General features: G+C 44.7%; 1 protein-coding gene across 2 annotated transcripts in view; it reads right to left on the bottom strand.

Moving 5' to 3' along the window:
- RIPOR2 (RHO family interacting cell polarization regulator 2) overlaps positions 1-7,633 on the bottom strand; it is a 211,242-nt gene extending 203,609 nt beyond the window's left edge. For both annotated transcript variants that reach the window (XM_082848028.1, XM_082848030.1), the window contains exon 1: positions 7,545-7,633. In XM_082848028.1, the coding sequence (XP_082704154.1) occupies positions 7,545-7,620 (76 nt within the window). In that variant the 5' untranslated portion in view covers positions 7,621-7,633. The remainder of the gene's footprint in view (positions 1-7,544) is intronic.
- Between the last annotated feature and the right edge of the window lie 7,832 nt (positions 7,634-15,465).

Raw genomic sequence — 15,465 nt, 5'->3', positions numbered from 1 at the left:
AATATGTGACCTGTGGTTTACAGAAATGTTCTAAAAGGCTTCTTTATTTGGTTTTTTTTTTACACTTGGGGTGATCCCCTTGCTTACCTCCTCCCAAATCTTTAAGCTTATGGTTTTAAAGGAAACAGGAGCCAGGCGAGGAATTCATGGGGTGTGAGACAGAACAGAGCCACTATGGAAAACGGTATGGAGGTTCCTTAAAAAACTTAAAATAGAGCTACCATATGACCCAGCAATCCCACTCCTGGACACATATCTGGAGAAAACTCTAATTTGAAAAGATACATGCAGCCCGATATTCATAACAGCAGAATCTACAATAGCCAAGACATGGAAGCAACCTAAATGTCCATTGACAGATGAATGGATAAAGAAGATGTGGTACATATATACAATGGAATATTACTCAGACTTAAAAAAGAATGAAATCATGCCATCTGCAGCAATGTGGATGGACCCAGAGATTATCATACTAAGTGAAGTAAGCCAAACAGAGAAAGACAGATATCATGTGAAATGACTTATATGTGGAATCTAAAAAAGTGATACAAATGAACTTATTTGCAAAACAGAAACAGACACACAGAGAAAACAAACTTGTGGTTACCAAAGGGGAAAGCAGGGGGCAGAGGGGGATAAATTAGGAGTTTGAGATTAGCAGATACAAACTACTATATATAAAATAAACAACAAGGTCCTACTGTATAGCACAGGGAACTATATTCAATATCTTATAATAAACTATAATGGAAAAGAATATGAAAAAGAATATACATATATAACTGAATCACTTTACTGTACACCAGAAATTAACACAACTTTGTAAATCAACTATACTTCAATTTAAAACAAAAACAGAGGAGACCAGCCTGAGTCAGCAAGAGCAGCACTAGGAATCTGACATTTGGGAGTCATTCTAATTAAGTCAGATCAATGGCAAGATACTGAGGCAGCGAGTCAGGAAAGGCAGCAACACGGCTCCTGCTGTGGTCTAGGACGTTTGGGTGTCTGTATCCAGGCTGAAAAGGTCAATCTGCAGCCATATGGCTTCCCTAAGCTGGTGCAAAATCCCGGAGGGGAGGAGCCCTGAGGAGAAACGTGAGAGTCCTTCCGGCCCCACAGCACGTCTGCCGACCCTCCCCAGATAACAGGTGAGCTGGGCGGAAAGCCGATAGTCAGCAGGCTGCTCTGTAAGCTGATGCTGGGTCTCTGGCGAGCAGGGGCCATCTGCAGAGTGGGCGGCCCCGCGTGGATGGAAGAGGCTGGGAAAGGCACTGTGCACACTCCTCCAGCCATCAGCCCCCGGCTACCTGGGGCCTGCCCAGCTCCAGCCCTTGTCTTCCGTTTCATCTGGAGACACAGAGGTATTTAGAAAAGACTCCAAGGCCACACCCGGTAAGGAATAACCGGCTGGGTTCTTACCTCCTTGTGCAGGAGAACCGTCAGTCTGGGAGAGCCCCCTTTCAAAATCACACCCGCTCTCCCAACCACTGTCCAGGGATGGGTGTGCGGAACTCAGACTGCTGCTTACGGCTCCCCTTCTTGCCCCATCACAATGGAGAATACCACCACACTGAGTGAGAACGGCCGAACAAGACAACCACGGCACATCAGCGCTGGGAAGGAAGTGACAAGTGGTGTCTTTGAGACAGCAGCATTCGCAAATCTCAAACGCGTATCAGCTTTGTCACTGTTGTCTTCTCAGGGACAGAGAGAACTCATTCCCATTGCTTCAATTGCGTCCACAGAGGGTGTCATCCTGAGCCTTCTCCAACAAAGCTCTCCCCAGACGTGGAGTTCCACCTTTCAAGGCAGCAAAGCAATAAGTTCCACTTGGGCTATGTCACCTGGATGCATTTACTTGTACTGCAAACAGCCTGGGGATCCACCACTGGGGAAAACACTCACCCCAGCTTCTCAGAAGAACAGGAGTTAACTGCACCCCCAGGGGCCAGTGGTTTTCCCCTGGCAGGGCTGGGTTGCCTCCTACCTGGTGTGTTGCAAGCTGGCCGGGTATGGGGGTGAAGTGGGGTGATGTGAGGATCTGAGTAAGAGGGGGCTGCCTTCTCCAGCATGGCATTTTCCCCAACCCAAAAGCGTGGTGGTGGCAATGGTAGCCCCTTTATCCTGTCCCAAAGGTTACCATTACCGTTACCAGTCTCTCGGATCCCAATAGCTACCGCTGCCACTTGCCAGGCACTTGATACATTTTATGTCTTCTAATCCCCCTAATAACACTGCGAGGTTGGTGTCGTTATAACAACCATTTTGGGCTTAAGGAAGTAGACATTGAGGGAAGTAGAATGACTTGCCCACAGGCCAAGAGCTAAGATGTAGAAGTAGGATGTGAAGTCATATATCCCTGTTATCAAAGTTTATACATTTTCCAGGCTTTCTTCCCTTTCATCACCCCTAAACTTTAGCAGATTCAAGGGAAGAAAGGGTCACAGGGCACCCTCTTATCTGTGCCTACCCCTTACTGCCAGACCCTGCCCTGACACTGCTGTCATCAGTCAGAGAGCCAAGTGCCCACTGTGCTCTCTCTAGACCCCTTTTTACCTGGGGAGGTCTCAGTAAGCAGCTTGATACAGTTTTCAGGGTGTCAGATAAGCCTCTCCTCAAGATATCTGCCCGCCATCACATATTTGGGTCTTTCTCTGCTGGTATCTTTTATTATTTAAACAATTTATTTAATTGATGGCCTCTTTTAAAATTTGAATATCCCTAAGAGGGGTAACACATTACAGCTCTCGTACCTTGGTTCCATTATTTTCCACCCCACACTATTATAGACTGTAAATAATGTAAATATCTCATTACAGACCCTGGCAGTGAAAAGAAGTGAGAGGGACTAGGGGAAATTGGACTTTGGGAGTCATTGCTTTAACATGATTATAAAATATGAATATAATTTTGATGGAATTCAAACCTTTTTGAGTACACTAGGTGCCAGGCATTTTGTAAGGGTTTACAGGCATTAGGAGAGCACATTAAGAATTGTATTCTGCCTGGGAGATTTGAATATAAACTATGTATTAAACAATATTAGGGGATCACTGTTAATTTTATTAGGCAGTTATGTAGAAAAAGGCCCTTATTTTTTAAGGATGCTCTTACTAAAATATTTAGAAGTGAAATGTCATAATGCCTGCAATTTATTTTAAACTATTTCGGTAGGAAAACAGAAGAAGCAAATATGGCAAAATGTTAACAACTGTTAAATTAGATGGGTGTATGAGATTCATTATATTATTTTCTCTACTTTCCTGTATGTTTAAAAATTTTTCACAATAAAAAGTAAAAAAGAAAAACAAAGCCAGTAGCTCAGAATTAAGGTTCTATTACAAGGATGACATCTGGGTTTGGAGTAAGCAGAATTCTAAGATGGCCCCATGATTCCTGCCCCCTGGTACACATGCTCTGTGTCATTCCCTTATGTAGGTGTGGGCAAAACTCGTGAATATGGTGAGATTTTACTTCCATTATTAGGTTTTGGTATATGGCAAATGTTAAAAATTTGCAGGGCTTCCCTGGTGGCACAGTGGTTAAGAATCTCCCTGCCAATGCAGGGGACATGGGTTCGAGCCCTGGTCCAGGAAGATCCCACATACCGTGGAGCAACTAAGCCCATGCGCCACAGCTACTGAGCCTGCGCTCTAGAACCTACGAGCCACATCTACTGAGCCTATGTGCTACAACTATTGAAGCCCACACGCCTAGAGCCTGTGCTCCACAAGAGAAGCCCCCGCAATGAGAAGCCCACGCACCGCAATGAAGAGTAGCCCCCACTCACCACAACTAGAGAAAGTCCATGCACAGCAGCAAAGACCCAACGCAGCCAAAAATAAATAAATAAATAGATAGATAGATAAATAAATAAATAAATAAATAGATGATTTGCAGATGTAATTAAGGTCCCTGATCAGTTGATTTTGAACTAATCAAAAAGGAAATTATCTTGGGTGGGCCTGACCTAATCAGGCAAGTACTTTAAAGGAGAGATTACAAGCGGCAACAGACACTCTCTAGTTGGCCTTGACGAAGCAGACCACCATGCTGTAGGAAGGGCCATGTGGCAGGGAACAATGGGTAGCCTTTAGTTACTCAGGGCCTCAGTCCTACAACCACAGGGAATTGAATTCTGCCAACAACTACTGCACTTGGAAGGAGACAATGAGCCTCAGGAGACTGTGGTCTTGGCTAACACCTTGACTGCAACACTGGGAGACTGAGAAGAAAACCCAACTACTTCATACCCAATGTCCTGACCCATGGAAACTATGAGATAATTAATGTACGTTGTTTTAAGACAATAAGCTTGTGACAATTTGTTATGAATCAATAGAAAAAAACAAATCCAGGTTTCAACCGTTGTGGCAATTATAATTGATTACAAATAGCAGCACTATATTGGAAAGGATTCTAAGATTGGGCATGGCCTCCTTGGGAAAGAAAGATATGGAAAAGCTGTGGTTGATTAGCAATGTCTGCACGGGCATGGAAAGGGTGAGTGGTGGCATGTATACCCTCTATTGCCATTCAAGGTCACTTTGTGTATTTGAGGAAAAAAGGATTATTAACTTATTTTTCTCAATGACAGAATAACCCCAAGAGGCAACAACGCTTGGGTCTCCAAGTCAGAGGTGATGCTGACCTGTGAGAAAGGCCTCAGAGAAAGAGGACGGGAAAAGTTATCCAAGACAAATCTTAGCAATTGCAAAACAATGTCTAGGACTAGCCTTGCAGGCCGGTGTTTGCAGTGAGAGGCTTCTCCATTGTTCCTTCCCTCTTCAGTGTCTTCACGCTTTCTCCCTTTCCACAGCCTCTAACTCTCTGCCTTCAAACATGCTCAGTGGTTCCATGAGTTGGAAAAATCAACCCCAAACAAAGTCACTTGATCCTGCTGCTATTTCTAACTCACCCTGACCCTGATACAGCAGAGCTCTTGACCATCCTGGAGGAATGTCAGAATCCCTCCTTCCTCAGACACATAGGCCAGAGAGGTCAGGACTAGCCTGCTGAACATCAAGCTTGGAGTAAACATTTATTAACACATCATTGTTTCATATTAAAACCATGCAGACACCGTATCACAGTACCCAGATTTTAGTCTCATAATTTAAGTGAAATCAGTACAATGAAGCAGGCCTTTCTCCCAAGTTCTTGTTTTTAGAGGGAAGGCCAACCCCACCCCGCCAACAGTACGCAATAATGCAGATCACACTCCATCCTTTCTCAGTGACAGTAGAGATGTTGCCCTAAATCTGTGGGACCACAACTGTTTCCATACCAACACAAAATGAGGTGTCACAAAAACTGGAATTTAAAGTCAAGGTAGGTGCAGCTGAAAGAAGCAGATGAATAAGGTGGAGACTCTGAAAAAGCTACTAAGAGCTTCTTCAATTATATTAAGGAATGATTTTGCTGGGTGCAGTTCCTTGTATTGGGGTGCCATTTGGAATGCAACCAGCCCAGCTTGCCCTCCTAAGCTAGCAGACAGTGTTTATTTATGTTCCTAAACCACTCATTGATCATAATTTAACTGTCTTCCCCAGGGGCTTTTAACACATAAGAAAGGCTTGCCAACATATAACTAGACTTAAATAAACTATGTGATGGGCTTTTAATGAGAGCAGCACCCAGCACTTAAACCAGGGCTTGGTGCCCCACAGCTGTCACATTTCGCATTAGAGCACCCTATGGGCTATATTTACAATTTAAAGAATTAACTTCCAATGTTTAAGCTTGAGAGCTTTCACTTAGAAAATAGCATTTTTTTGCTTTTCTTGAAAAAAAAAAAAAGGGAAATTGGGAAATCTGGCCACCGGTCAGACCCCCATTCCTCATGCAAATAATCTGATGGCACTGAATGGTGGGTGCCCTCCTGTACAAGTGCTTTCCCATGTACCACAGTCTCCACCATGCCCTATTGCCTCCTCAGACTGAGGCCAAGTGGCAGTTGTAATTTATCATCGTGGTTTCACTATTGTTTTTCCCATGACAGAGATAAGAAGAAAGTGAGCTATTCCTTACCACCCTGAAAACAGCCCTTTTGCTCACTGAACTTAACAGCATAGCCCCTCTAACCATTTGAATTTGCTGACATCTGAGTTAAATACACCTTTCCAGTAACAGACACACACCAATTTGTTACTTATTGAAGGATAGTGGTCTTGACACATACATCTTAGAATGCTTTCTCTTTCTCCGATTACGTCAACACTAAAATATCCCTTTTGATCACCTCACACTGGTCAGAATGGCCATCATCAAAAAGTCTACAAATAATAAATGCTGGAGAGAGTGTGGAGAAAAGGGAACCTTCCTACAATGTTGGTGGGAATGTAAATTGGTGCAGCCACTATGAAAAACAGTAGAGGTTCATTAAAAAACTAAAAATAGAAGTACCATAAGATCCAGCAATCCTACTTCTGAGCATAGGTCCAGAAAGGTGAAAACGCTAATTTGAAAAGATACGTGTACCCCAATGTTCATAGCAGCACTGTTTACAAGACATGGAAGCAACGTAAGTGTCCATCGACACATGAATGGATAAAGAAGATGTGGTATATATATATATATACAAAGAAATATTACTTGGCCATAAAAAATAATGAAATATTGCCATTTGCAGCAACATGGATGGACCCAGAGATTACCATACTAAGTGAAGTAAATCAGGTAGAGAAAAATATTATATGATATCACTTATATGTGGAATCTAAAAAAATAATACAAATCAACTTATTTACAAAACAGAAACAGACAAAGATATAGAAAACAAATTTATGGTCACTAAAGGGAAGAGAGGAAGGAGTACGGGATTAATAGATATACACCACTATATATAAAATAAACAACAAGTGTTTCCTGTATAGCACATGGAATTATGTTCAATATCTTGTAATAACCTATAATGGAAAAGAATCTGAAGCTGTACATCTGAAACTAAAACAATATTGTAAATCAACTATAGTTTAATAAATCATAAATAAATTAATTTAATTAAAGCTCACTTTTGGTTAGAGTTCCTGTCAACTCAAGGGGAATCTTAGTATGAGTTTGATAATTTAAAAAACCATATGATTGGGTCCTTAAAGGAAATGTGACTCGCTGATCCTTGAGTTTCACGCATTCTAACTACACCACTGATACCTGTTTGATTCAGACTGCATTTTCCCCCCCCACCATAATAAACAAAAGTTCCGATCCACACAGCCCCTTGACTGGTATAAGTATTTGTATTTTCCATCCAGTGGAGAAGTAAAGAAAAGAGGCCCTCTCTTGCTTGCTACTTGAAACAAAGTGAGTTTAGTTACCTCCAATTAGGATAGAGCTGTAGGAAGGAAATAGGGAGAGAGGAGTGGATGAAAATTAAGACCATTGAAGAGGGTGCACAGGACATGAAGGAGGAGATGGTGGGGGGAAGCTTGGAGCGGATTTGCAGCAGGGGCATAAATGCGTGTACTGGGAAAGGTGTGGAGAAGGAAGGCGGGGGCGGTGAGGGGTGTTGGGGGGAGCGGGCAACACCCCGGGACACTCACGGTTGAGCTGCCGCCTCCGGATCCTGTCCCTCCATGGCCTGTTTCTGATCCAGTGCAATCGAGAAGGTAACACCATGGTCCCAAAGTGAGGGTCTAACACCTTCTCATGGCTGGAGAGCAAAAGTGCTCGTAGCGATACAGGAAGTCAAGGCCAGACGTATAAAAAAAACTTTTTTAAAAAGCTCTCTTCTCCTTTTTTATATCCAAGGCTTCCGTTGACTTCTTTTATCTTGAAACTTGCCTTTTCTTTCCTTCCCTTAACTCCCGACTGGCCCGAAGGCAGCTGCTGTGCTGGGCTGCCCAGCCCAGGCCTCCTGTGCCATGTTTTATGCATGAAGATGATGGGCCAGTAATTTATTCCAGCCGAGCCGATCACTGGGCTCCTGTGTCTGCCCCACGTCAGAGGCTGGGGGAGGGCAGGTGTAATCTGTCTGCAGGAAGAATGGCTGAAATGAGGATCCCTCTCTGCAGGCAGGATTGAAGATCAGAGCTTGGCTGCCAGGAACATGGGGCAGGGCTGCTGGAGCCCAAATCAGGGCAACAGTCGTCACATTTTAGGGCACATGATTTATCTGCTGCTGGGTCTCTAGTGCCGAGGCTAGCGCCTGGCACAGGGTAGGTGAACAATAAATATTTGTTGACCAAATGAATGGTTCAGTGGTAACCAACATCAGACTTTACTGTGCCTGCACGAGTCCCTTACACCGGTTGACCTGCTATATTCACTGTCTTCAAAATGCTTATCTGAACTTTCTCACCCATCCCATTGCCCCCACTTTTCTCTCCACCTAAGATCACACTCCCTCCTCACCCACCCATTCATGCTTCAAAATCCCATTTTCCCGTGAGGCTTCCCTGCACCCACACCGATGGGGCCGGCACCCACGCACCCGTGCCTCTCGCGCGCCTCATGCCCGGATGGCCCTGACTTGTTAGGGCTTTTGTTTGTTCGCTGGTTTGTCTTAATGTGCACGTCCAAATAGCGAGCCAGCTTCTTGGTGGCAGGAACTGTGTCCTCCTCTCCTGAGCCTACAGTGGTTTGCATGGGAAACTGGTGACACTGAGGAGTGGCTGGGGCAGCTTGAATCTGGTCCCCAAAGCTCCACCAGCCCCTCCTCAAGCCACCCCAAATAAATACACAGTCTAACGAAATACATTGTATTGGCTATAAAAACACAGCCTCAATTCGTAAGCCCTGGGCGCTGTGCCTGGCGGGGGAACTGCTGTTTATGATTGATCGCTTACTTTGTTCCAAGCTCTTCAATGTGCGACGTCAGATTGCTCCAGACAGCAGTTATTGATCAAAGCCTCAGGAATAGTCTTGCCAAGAGGTCCGAGCTGGAAAAAGTGACATTCACGTTACCAAATTTAGCCCAAGATAATCCATAAGCTTGCAGAAGGCAGAAACTCTGCCCTCTATCTTTTGTATCCCTCATGGTGCCACTGAGGCAAAACTGCCAAGAGAGGGGGGTTGGGGGGTGTCATAATCACAACTAACCAGAGGTATGCTTTAGTCTCTGTGCCTTGTTTTCTTCGTCTTAAAATGGAAATAACCTGCACACCCCATGGGGTTGTCGAGATGAAATGAGATAAAGGTAAAATAACTCTTTAGTGGGGCTTCCCTGGTGGCGCAATGGTTAAGAATCCGCCTGCCAGTGCAAGGGACACGGGTTCGAGCCTGGGCCCAGGAAGATCCCACATGCCGCTGGAGCAACTAAGCCCGTGTGCCACAGCTACTGAGCCTGCACTCTAGAGCTCACGTGCCACAACTACTGAGGCTGCGTGCCACAACTACTGAAGCCGGCGCGCCTAGAACCCGTGCTCTGCCACAAGAGAAGCCACTGCAATGACAAGCCCGCGCACCACAACAAAGAGTAGCCCCCACTCACCGCAACTAGAGAAAGCCAACACACAGCAACAAAGACCCAACGCAGCAAAAAATAAAAATAAATTTATATAAAAAATAACTCTTTAGGGGTTGGTAGAGTGTGGGAATGCTCCTCGTCCAATTGGCACTATGCCTAGAGGTGAAGGGAGGACGTTCCAGAGCCGCAGTGCCCAGGTACAGACTCTTAGCAGCATCATGACTTTAACATCACTGTACCTCAGTTTCTTCATCTGTAAAATGAGGATAAGAACAAGAGCTGCTGCCTTAGGGTCATGCTGATGATTTAGTGAATTAATACACTCAAAGGGCTTTGGGTTTAGCATCGGCGAAATGCTCCATGTCATCAGTGGCCACTGGTCACTAGCCACACAATCTTGTGAAAGTTAGCAAATTCCCTGGGTCTCACTTTCCTTATCTACAAAATGAGGTGGTCTGGGATACATTACATCAAGAGTCCTGGGTTTCAGTTTCCTATTGCTCCTATAACTAATCACCACACATTTAGTGGCATAAAACAACACAAATTTATTATCTTACAGTTCTGGAGGTCAGAGTCTGAAAGGGTCTAACAGGATTAAAATTGAGGTGTCCGCAGGGTTGCATTCCTTCTGGAGGCTCCAGAGGAGGATCTGTTCCTTGCCTTGTCCAACTTCTAGAGTATTCCTTGAATCGATTTCCAGGTTATCTTTCTTAGCCTGAGGGACAATGACCTGGGCCTTTATATCGAATGTAGTGACTTGGCAATTGTGGGTCTCGTGGGACTTTGTTGGTCCAGACAATTGCTGCTGGACCCTGAGCCCTCACTGGTGTGCCTGCATCCCAAGCTTCAGTTTCTGAAGCGAGGGGAGGGTAGACACCAAGATGAGGACAAAAGCTACGGAAGGCAGCCATTGAGATTTTATTGACTGTTGCAACTGGACATAATTCCCTAGAGTGATACACTCAGCATAAGAAAGCTGTGTGTTTGAGAGACCTAGGATAGCTGTTCCAACAGTCTGGTCTGGTCTTGACCTGTACAACTGCTAACTGCAACATATTTCTGCTCATCATGTCACTTACTATAAACCAAATCAGGTAGCCGCCAGCTAGGCAAATTAGAGACGAGGGGAAACTCAGGGAGGCTGTTAGGGTGTTGTCGTCATGCTTCCTTCTGTTGTTACCTTCTTTCACCATTTGGCTCTCGCAAGTCTGTGCCCACGATGAACTTGAACGTGGAGCATGTCGTACAAAATGAAGTACGCTTTTTTATTTTTGCAATCAGTATCAGACCTTCTTTCCTCCTCATTAAGCCACACATTTCCTCAAGCTTCTGCCGCATGAGTCACTGCTTTTCTGATGTACATAATTTACAAGAGCAGATGAGAGGGAACAGTGGGCCAGAGGGGGCGGAAAGTACAGTTAGGTCTAAAATGAGAGGCAGCTGAAAAGTTTGCGTTTCGTCTTCTCTTGTGAATTTAAATACAAATCTTGCCAGTTTACTCCTTACTATCATGGAGGGACCTGGAGGTGGGGGGCAAAACTAGAAACAGAAGATTCGCCTCCATCTCTTACTGTCATTCTTTCCAGTCAGGTTGGCAACGCTGCAGATCCCTGGCTCACACCATATGGTTCCTTCTCCTGACTCTTCCAGCTTTCTCTCTTCTTTTATCAAGTACACACTCATAAATGCCGGCAGTAGATGGTGTGTGGAGTGTTATTCTCCCAAAGAACATTTTCATCTGTGTTAAGTGTAGGGTATCAATTTTTACTCTTCTCTGGGCTTGTGATGCTATTACATTTTCATAAGTTGCAGAATTTCATGGCAAAATACAGAGTCTGCTAGGAGGAACGTGTTAAAAAGAATATGGAGAAAAGCATAATTATGTGATCCTTGCTGTTACATTTTTCCTTCAACTCATTTTCAATAAATGGAAGCTAAATGTTATATTCAGGAGAAATGTAAGGGGCACCAGCATGTCTGTTTCTACTTTAAAACTGTCCTGGGGAGAAACAGACCTTCAATTACTCAGTGGAGAATGGAAATTGCTAAGCCACGGCACACTGTGCTCCTTTTAAAGAAAGCCACTTAGGAAAACTTGGTATTCTTTTAAAATAAAAGCTTATTAAACACCAGGAGAAAACAACAGCATAGCATCTGATTTATTTCTCTCCTGTCACAAGCACACCCAAAAAGGACAGAGAGTTTTGTTTATTCTTTGGAAACTGGAATGGGATTGAGAGCCAGATTCTAGCTGTGGCTATTGGGCTGTCAATCTACCTGCATTGATTGAGTACTTACCAAGAAATAGGCTTTGTGTTGCATGCTTTAAGTAGCTATGCAATTTTACTTAATTTCCCCATATTCTTATTAATAAGTGGTTATTAGTAATCCTATTTTACAGATAAAAGAGTGAAGGCTAAAGAGTGGTTACTCTAAATAGCAATGATCTAATACAGTACTTTACAGATTTTAATTTCAGATCACTGTCATGATAATCCTGTACCCATTTTGTAGGTGGTGGAACTGGGGCAGAAAGAAGTTCAATAATTTGCAGGGCTTGCACAGCAGCAGGTGGCTGAGATGAAATTTGAATTCAGATAGCCCAGCTCTGTGTTTAACCACAACCTATATTAACTCTTCACATTAAGTAATTTAAAAACACTGCACTGTAACTATGTACTATGCTCTACATACTCAGTGCTTCTTAAGTTTGGCAATACCGTTCTGTTTTTGAAATATGTCCCATGTAGCCTTGGCAAAGGCTATTACTGAATAATAAAGAATTAGAACATTTGACAACTCTTAGAGAATTATCTTAGACAACACCACATGCAAAAGCATCATGTTAGAGAATATGAAACTGAGGCTCAGACACGTTAGGGGACGCATCCAAGCTTGCACAGCAGGTTGGTGGATTCGGGCCAAGTCTTCACCCACCCCGTCTCCCAACCTCAATACAGTGTTCTTTCCTCCGATGCTGAGGTCAGATTTTCCAGGAGATTTTAGGCCTAGAACATTTTTGGAGGATGGTTTTTGTGGAGTAGAGACAGAGAATTTTGAGTTGGATGATACAAGAGAGGCAATGAGCCAGAGAAAGGGCAGTGCCTGCATTTCACCTGCTCTCCTCCTGTCAGACACAGCCCATCCCTGCTCCCTCCCTCCTCCTCTTCCTCCCTCTCAAACTGCTTCTCCACAGCACTTCCCATCTCAGTGAAGCAGCCACACCCTCCATCCACTGCTCCCACCAGAGACGTAGGTGATCCTCCTTGAGCCCTCAGCCTCCTGCCCACATTCGGGCCAACCGCTGATCCAATGGAATCTACCTCCTAGTTCCCTCCCAGATCCTCCCTCTAGCTGTCCCCACAGCCATGACCCTGGACCAAACCACCACCATCTGTCATGTGAGCTGCCTTGACAACCTCCTCATTGGTGTCCTCCTGTCCCACTTTGCCACCCACCCCAATCCATTTGCTCCTTATAGCCAGAGTAATCTTTGGAAAATGAGCGTCTGACCACATACTGCCACCACTCAAACCCTTTTAGTAATGTACTTCCTCTCAGGATAAAATCCGCCTTCCTTAATCTTACTTCCAAGCTAACTGCTCCCACAACAGTGGAGAAGAGGAGATACGTAATGAAGATGTTAAGCCAACGGAATCGATGATTGAGTTATTGGAAGAGAGAGAGAGAGGAGCCATTTGGGAGATGACATCCAGGGTCCAATTTGAAGCACTCACCACCTGGGCACAAAAGAGAGAAAGTGCCCGTGCACTGAGTTTAAGCTTCGGAAGGCAGAGACCCAGACCACGCCCAGAGAAACAGATAGAGGAATGACTATGAAAGAAGCTGGGTGTGAGCTTGCTAATTCGGCCAGGCAATGTCTGTCCCAAGAGCCCTCGAAATTTACAACCACTATGAGGCCTCACAGAAGAGACTTGTTTTCTTCTGTGATTAAGGGCCCAGATATTTTTAGTTTGGAAATAATTTATTATGCAAGTCGTGCCTGAGTGACATCAGTGGAGCAGAGTTGCCCTTACGTGGCACAGTAGGGACAAGAACAAGGTCCGTTTTCCCAGCTGACTCCACCAGCCCAGTGGAGCAGCCTTGACTTGGGCAGAAGAAAAATGTTACAGCAGTGATTGGGGTAACCATTGTGGTGGCTTCCTCTGGGAATACTCAAGATGTGGAGGAGAAATACTTCCTTATTACATCTACTTTTAGAAAATTCAACTCCTCTTAGTGGCATGGACATATATATGCTACCAAGTGTAAAACAGATAGCTAGTGGGAAGCAGCCGCATAGCACAGGGAGATCAGCTTGGTGCTTTGTGACCACCTAGAGGGGTGGGATAGGGAGGGTGGGAGGGAGGGAGATGCAAGAGGGAAGATATATGGGGATATAGGTATATGTATAGCTGATTCACTTTGTTATAAAGCAGAAACTAACACACCATTGTAAAGCAATTATACTCCAATAAAGACGTTAAAAAAAAATTCAACTCTTCTTTGATCTTAATGTCACTGGATTTGGACTCTTCCCAGGCTTGTCACATGAGGAGGGGGTGAAAGACTCCATGATTCGAGGGCAGGTTCTCTTCTTTTTACCTTCAGAAACCATAGCGTCAGAATCTTCCAGACCTTTAGAGCTGGAGAGACCTCAGACATCACTGCTCCACTCTTCCATTTCACAGAAGAAACAGCAGAGACTCAAAGGGGATAAATGTCTTGTCAGTGGCACAAAACCACTCAGCTCCTAAGGCAATATTAATACTCAGTTGTTCTGATTCATGGTTCAGGGCTCTTTCCATATTCGCAAGTCATTACAAAGACATCTTAGATATAAAATATTTGTGTTTTTCAGCAATGTTTTAAACATTGTATTTTATGCATGAACAAATAGCATAACAAGGACTATATTTTTAAATTGTGCTATAAAACGAGACATTCTCCAAGTTTCACCCAGCTTGTTCCCAAAGGGATATTTATCTAACTGGAGTAACGTGTATTTTTATGTATCTTTAGGATGGAGGGGGAAGAGACTGAAGGGAGATAAAGGAAGAAACAGTAAGGGAATCTTCTCTCCGTGACGTTTCTGCCAGGGGTCCTGGACTTGTGGGGATCTATCTAGGCTGCTTGAGGGAGGTCTTCAAAGGAGCCTGGAGGTCTCTTCCTTACCCGGTTCATCTAATTCAGGTTTTAAATATGCAGTAGGCACTGGGTACACAAAGATGCATAATACATGGCTTTGCCCTGGAGAACTTAAAATCCAGCAGGGAATGTAGACGGATGCACAAATTAACTCCATTACCAGATCCAATGTGATTGGTATTAGAGCAGCAGCATCAAGTCTTTTGGGAGCTGGATGTCAGAGAACCAGTTCTGACCGGAAGAGCAAATCCAAGGCATTTGAGTTATGCCTTGAAGACGGGCTGTATATCAAGGGGTGGAGAGGAATGAGAAAAAAAGGCATTGCAGCCAAAGACTCACATGAGCAAAGGCCATGGGAGGAAACGAGGGGGCACTGCGGAACCGAGTGAAAGGAGGAGGGAAGGAGGGAGCAGAGAGTGTGGCCTGCAAAGGCAGGGCTGTGGGGAGGCACCACAGCGGGGGTGGGACAAGCCTTCTGGTCGTGGTAAAGAAGGTGAACTTGTTCTGGCCTCCGTGGGCCTCCCTCACCAGTTGGCTGATCTGCCTCCCAGCCGTCAGGAGCCCTCAGTTCTCAGGCTTCTGCCCTTCACCAGGGCCGGCCTGACAAGGAAGTGTCGAAGATGCTACTTAGACCACAGGGCGTTGCCACGTAAAGGAGTCAGGGGGAGGTGATATCTCGAGACACCAGCAGCTGCTCGCTTAGAGCCTTGGAGAGTGGGGAGCAGCCCTCATGGACCCGTCTGGTTCCCACGTGCGGTGCTGAGGTCGGAAGCCTGAGAAGAAGGCACCGAGGGGAAGACCTGTCTGCGGGAACTACCTCACACTAAGCAAAATCTCAACAGAAAGACAGATGCAAATCAGAAAGGAAGTATGTTCATGTACAGAGGAAGAAAAACTGCCAAGGA

Source organism: Leucopleurus acutus (assembly GCF_964270905.1).
Source record: "Leucopleurus acutus genome assembly, chromosome: 10".
Lineage (NCBI taxonomy): Eukaryota > Metazoa > Chordata > Mammalia > Artiodactyla > Delphinidae > Leucopleurus > Leucopleurus acutus.
The sequence above is the reverse complement of the archived record's forward strand: the minus strand, read 5'-3'. Positions and strand labels throughout refer to the sequence as shown.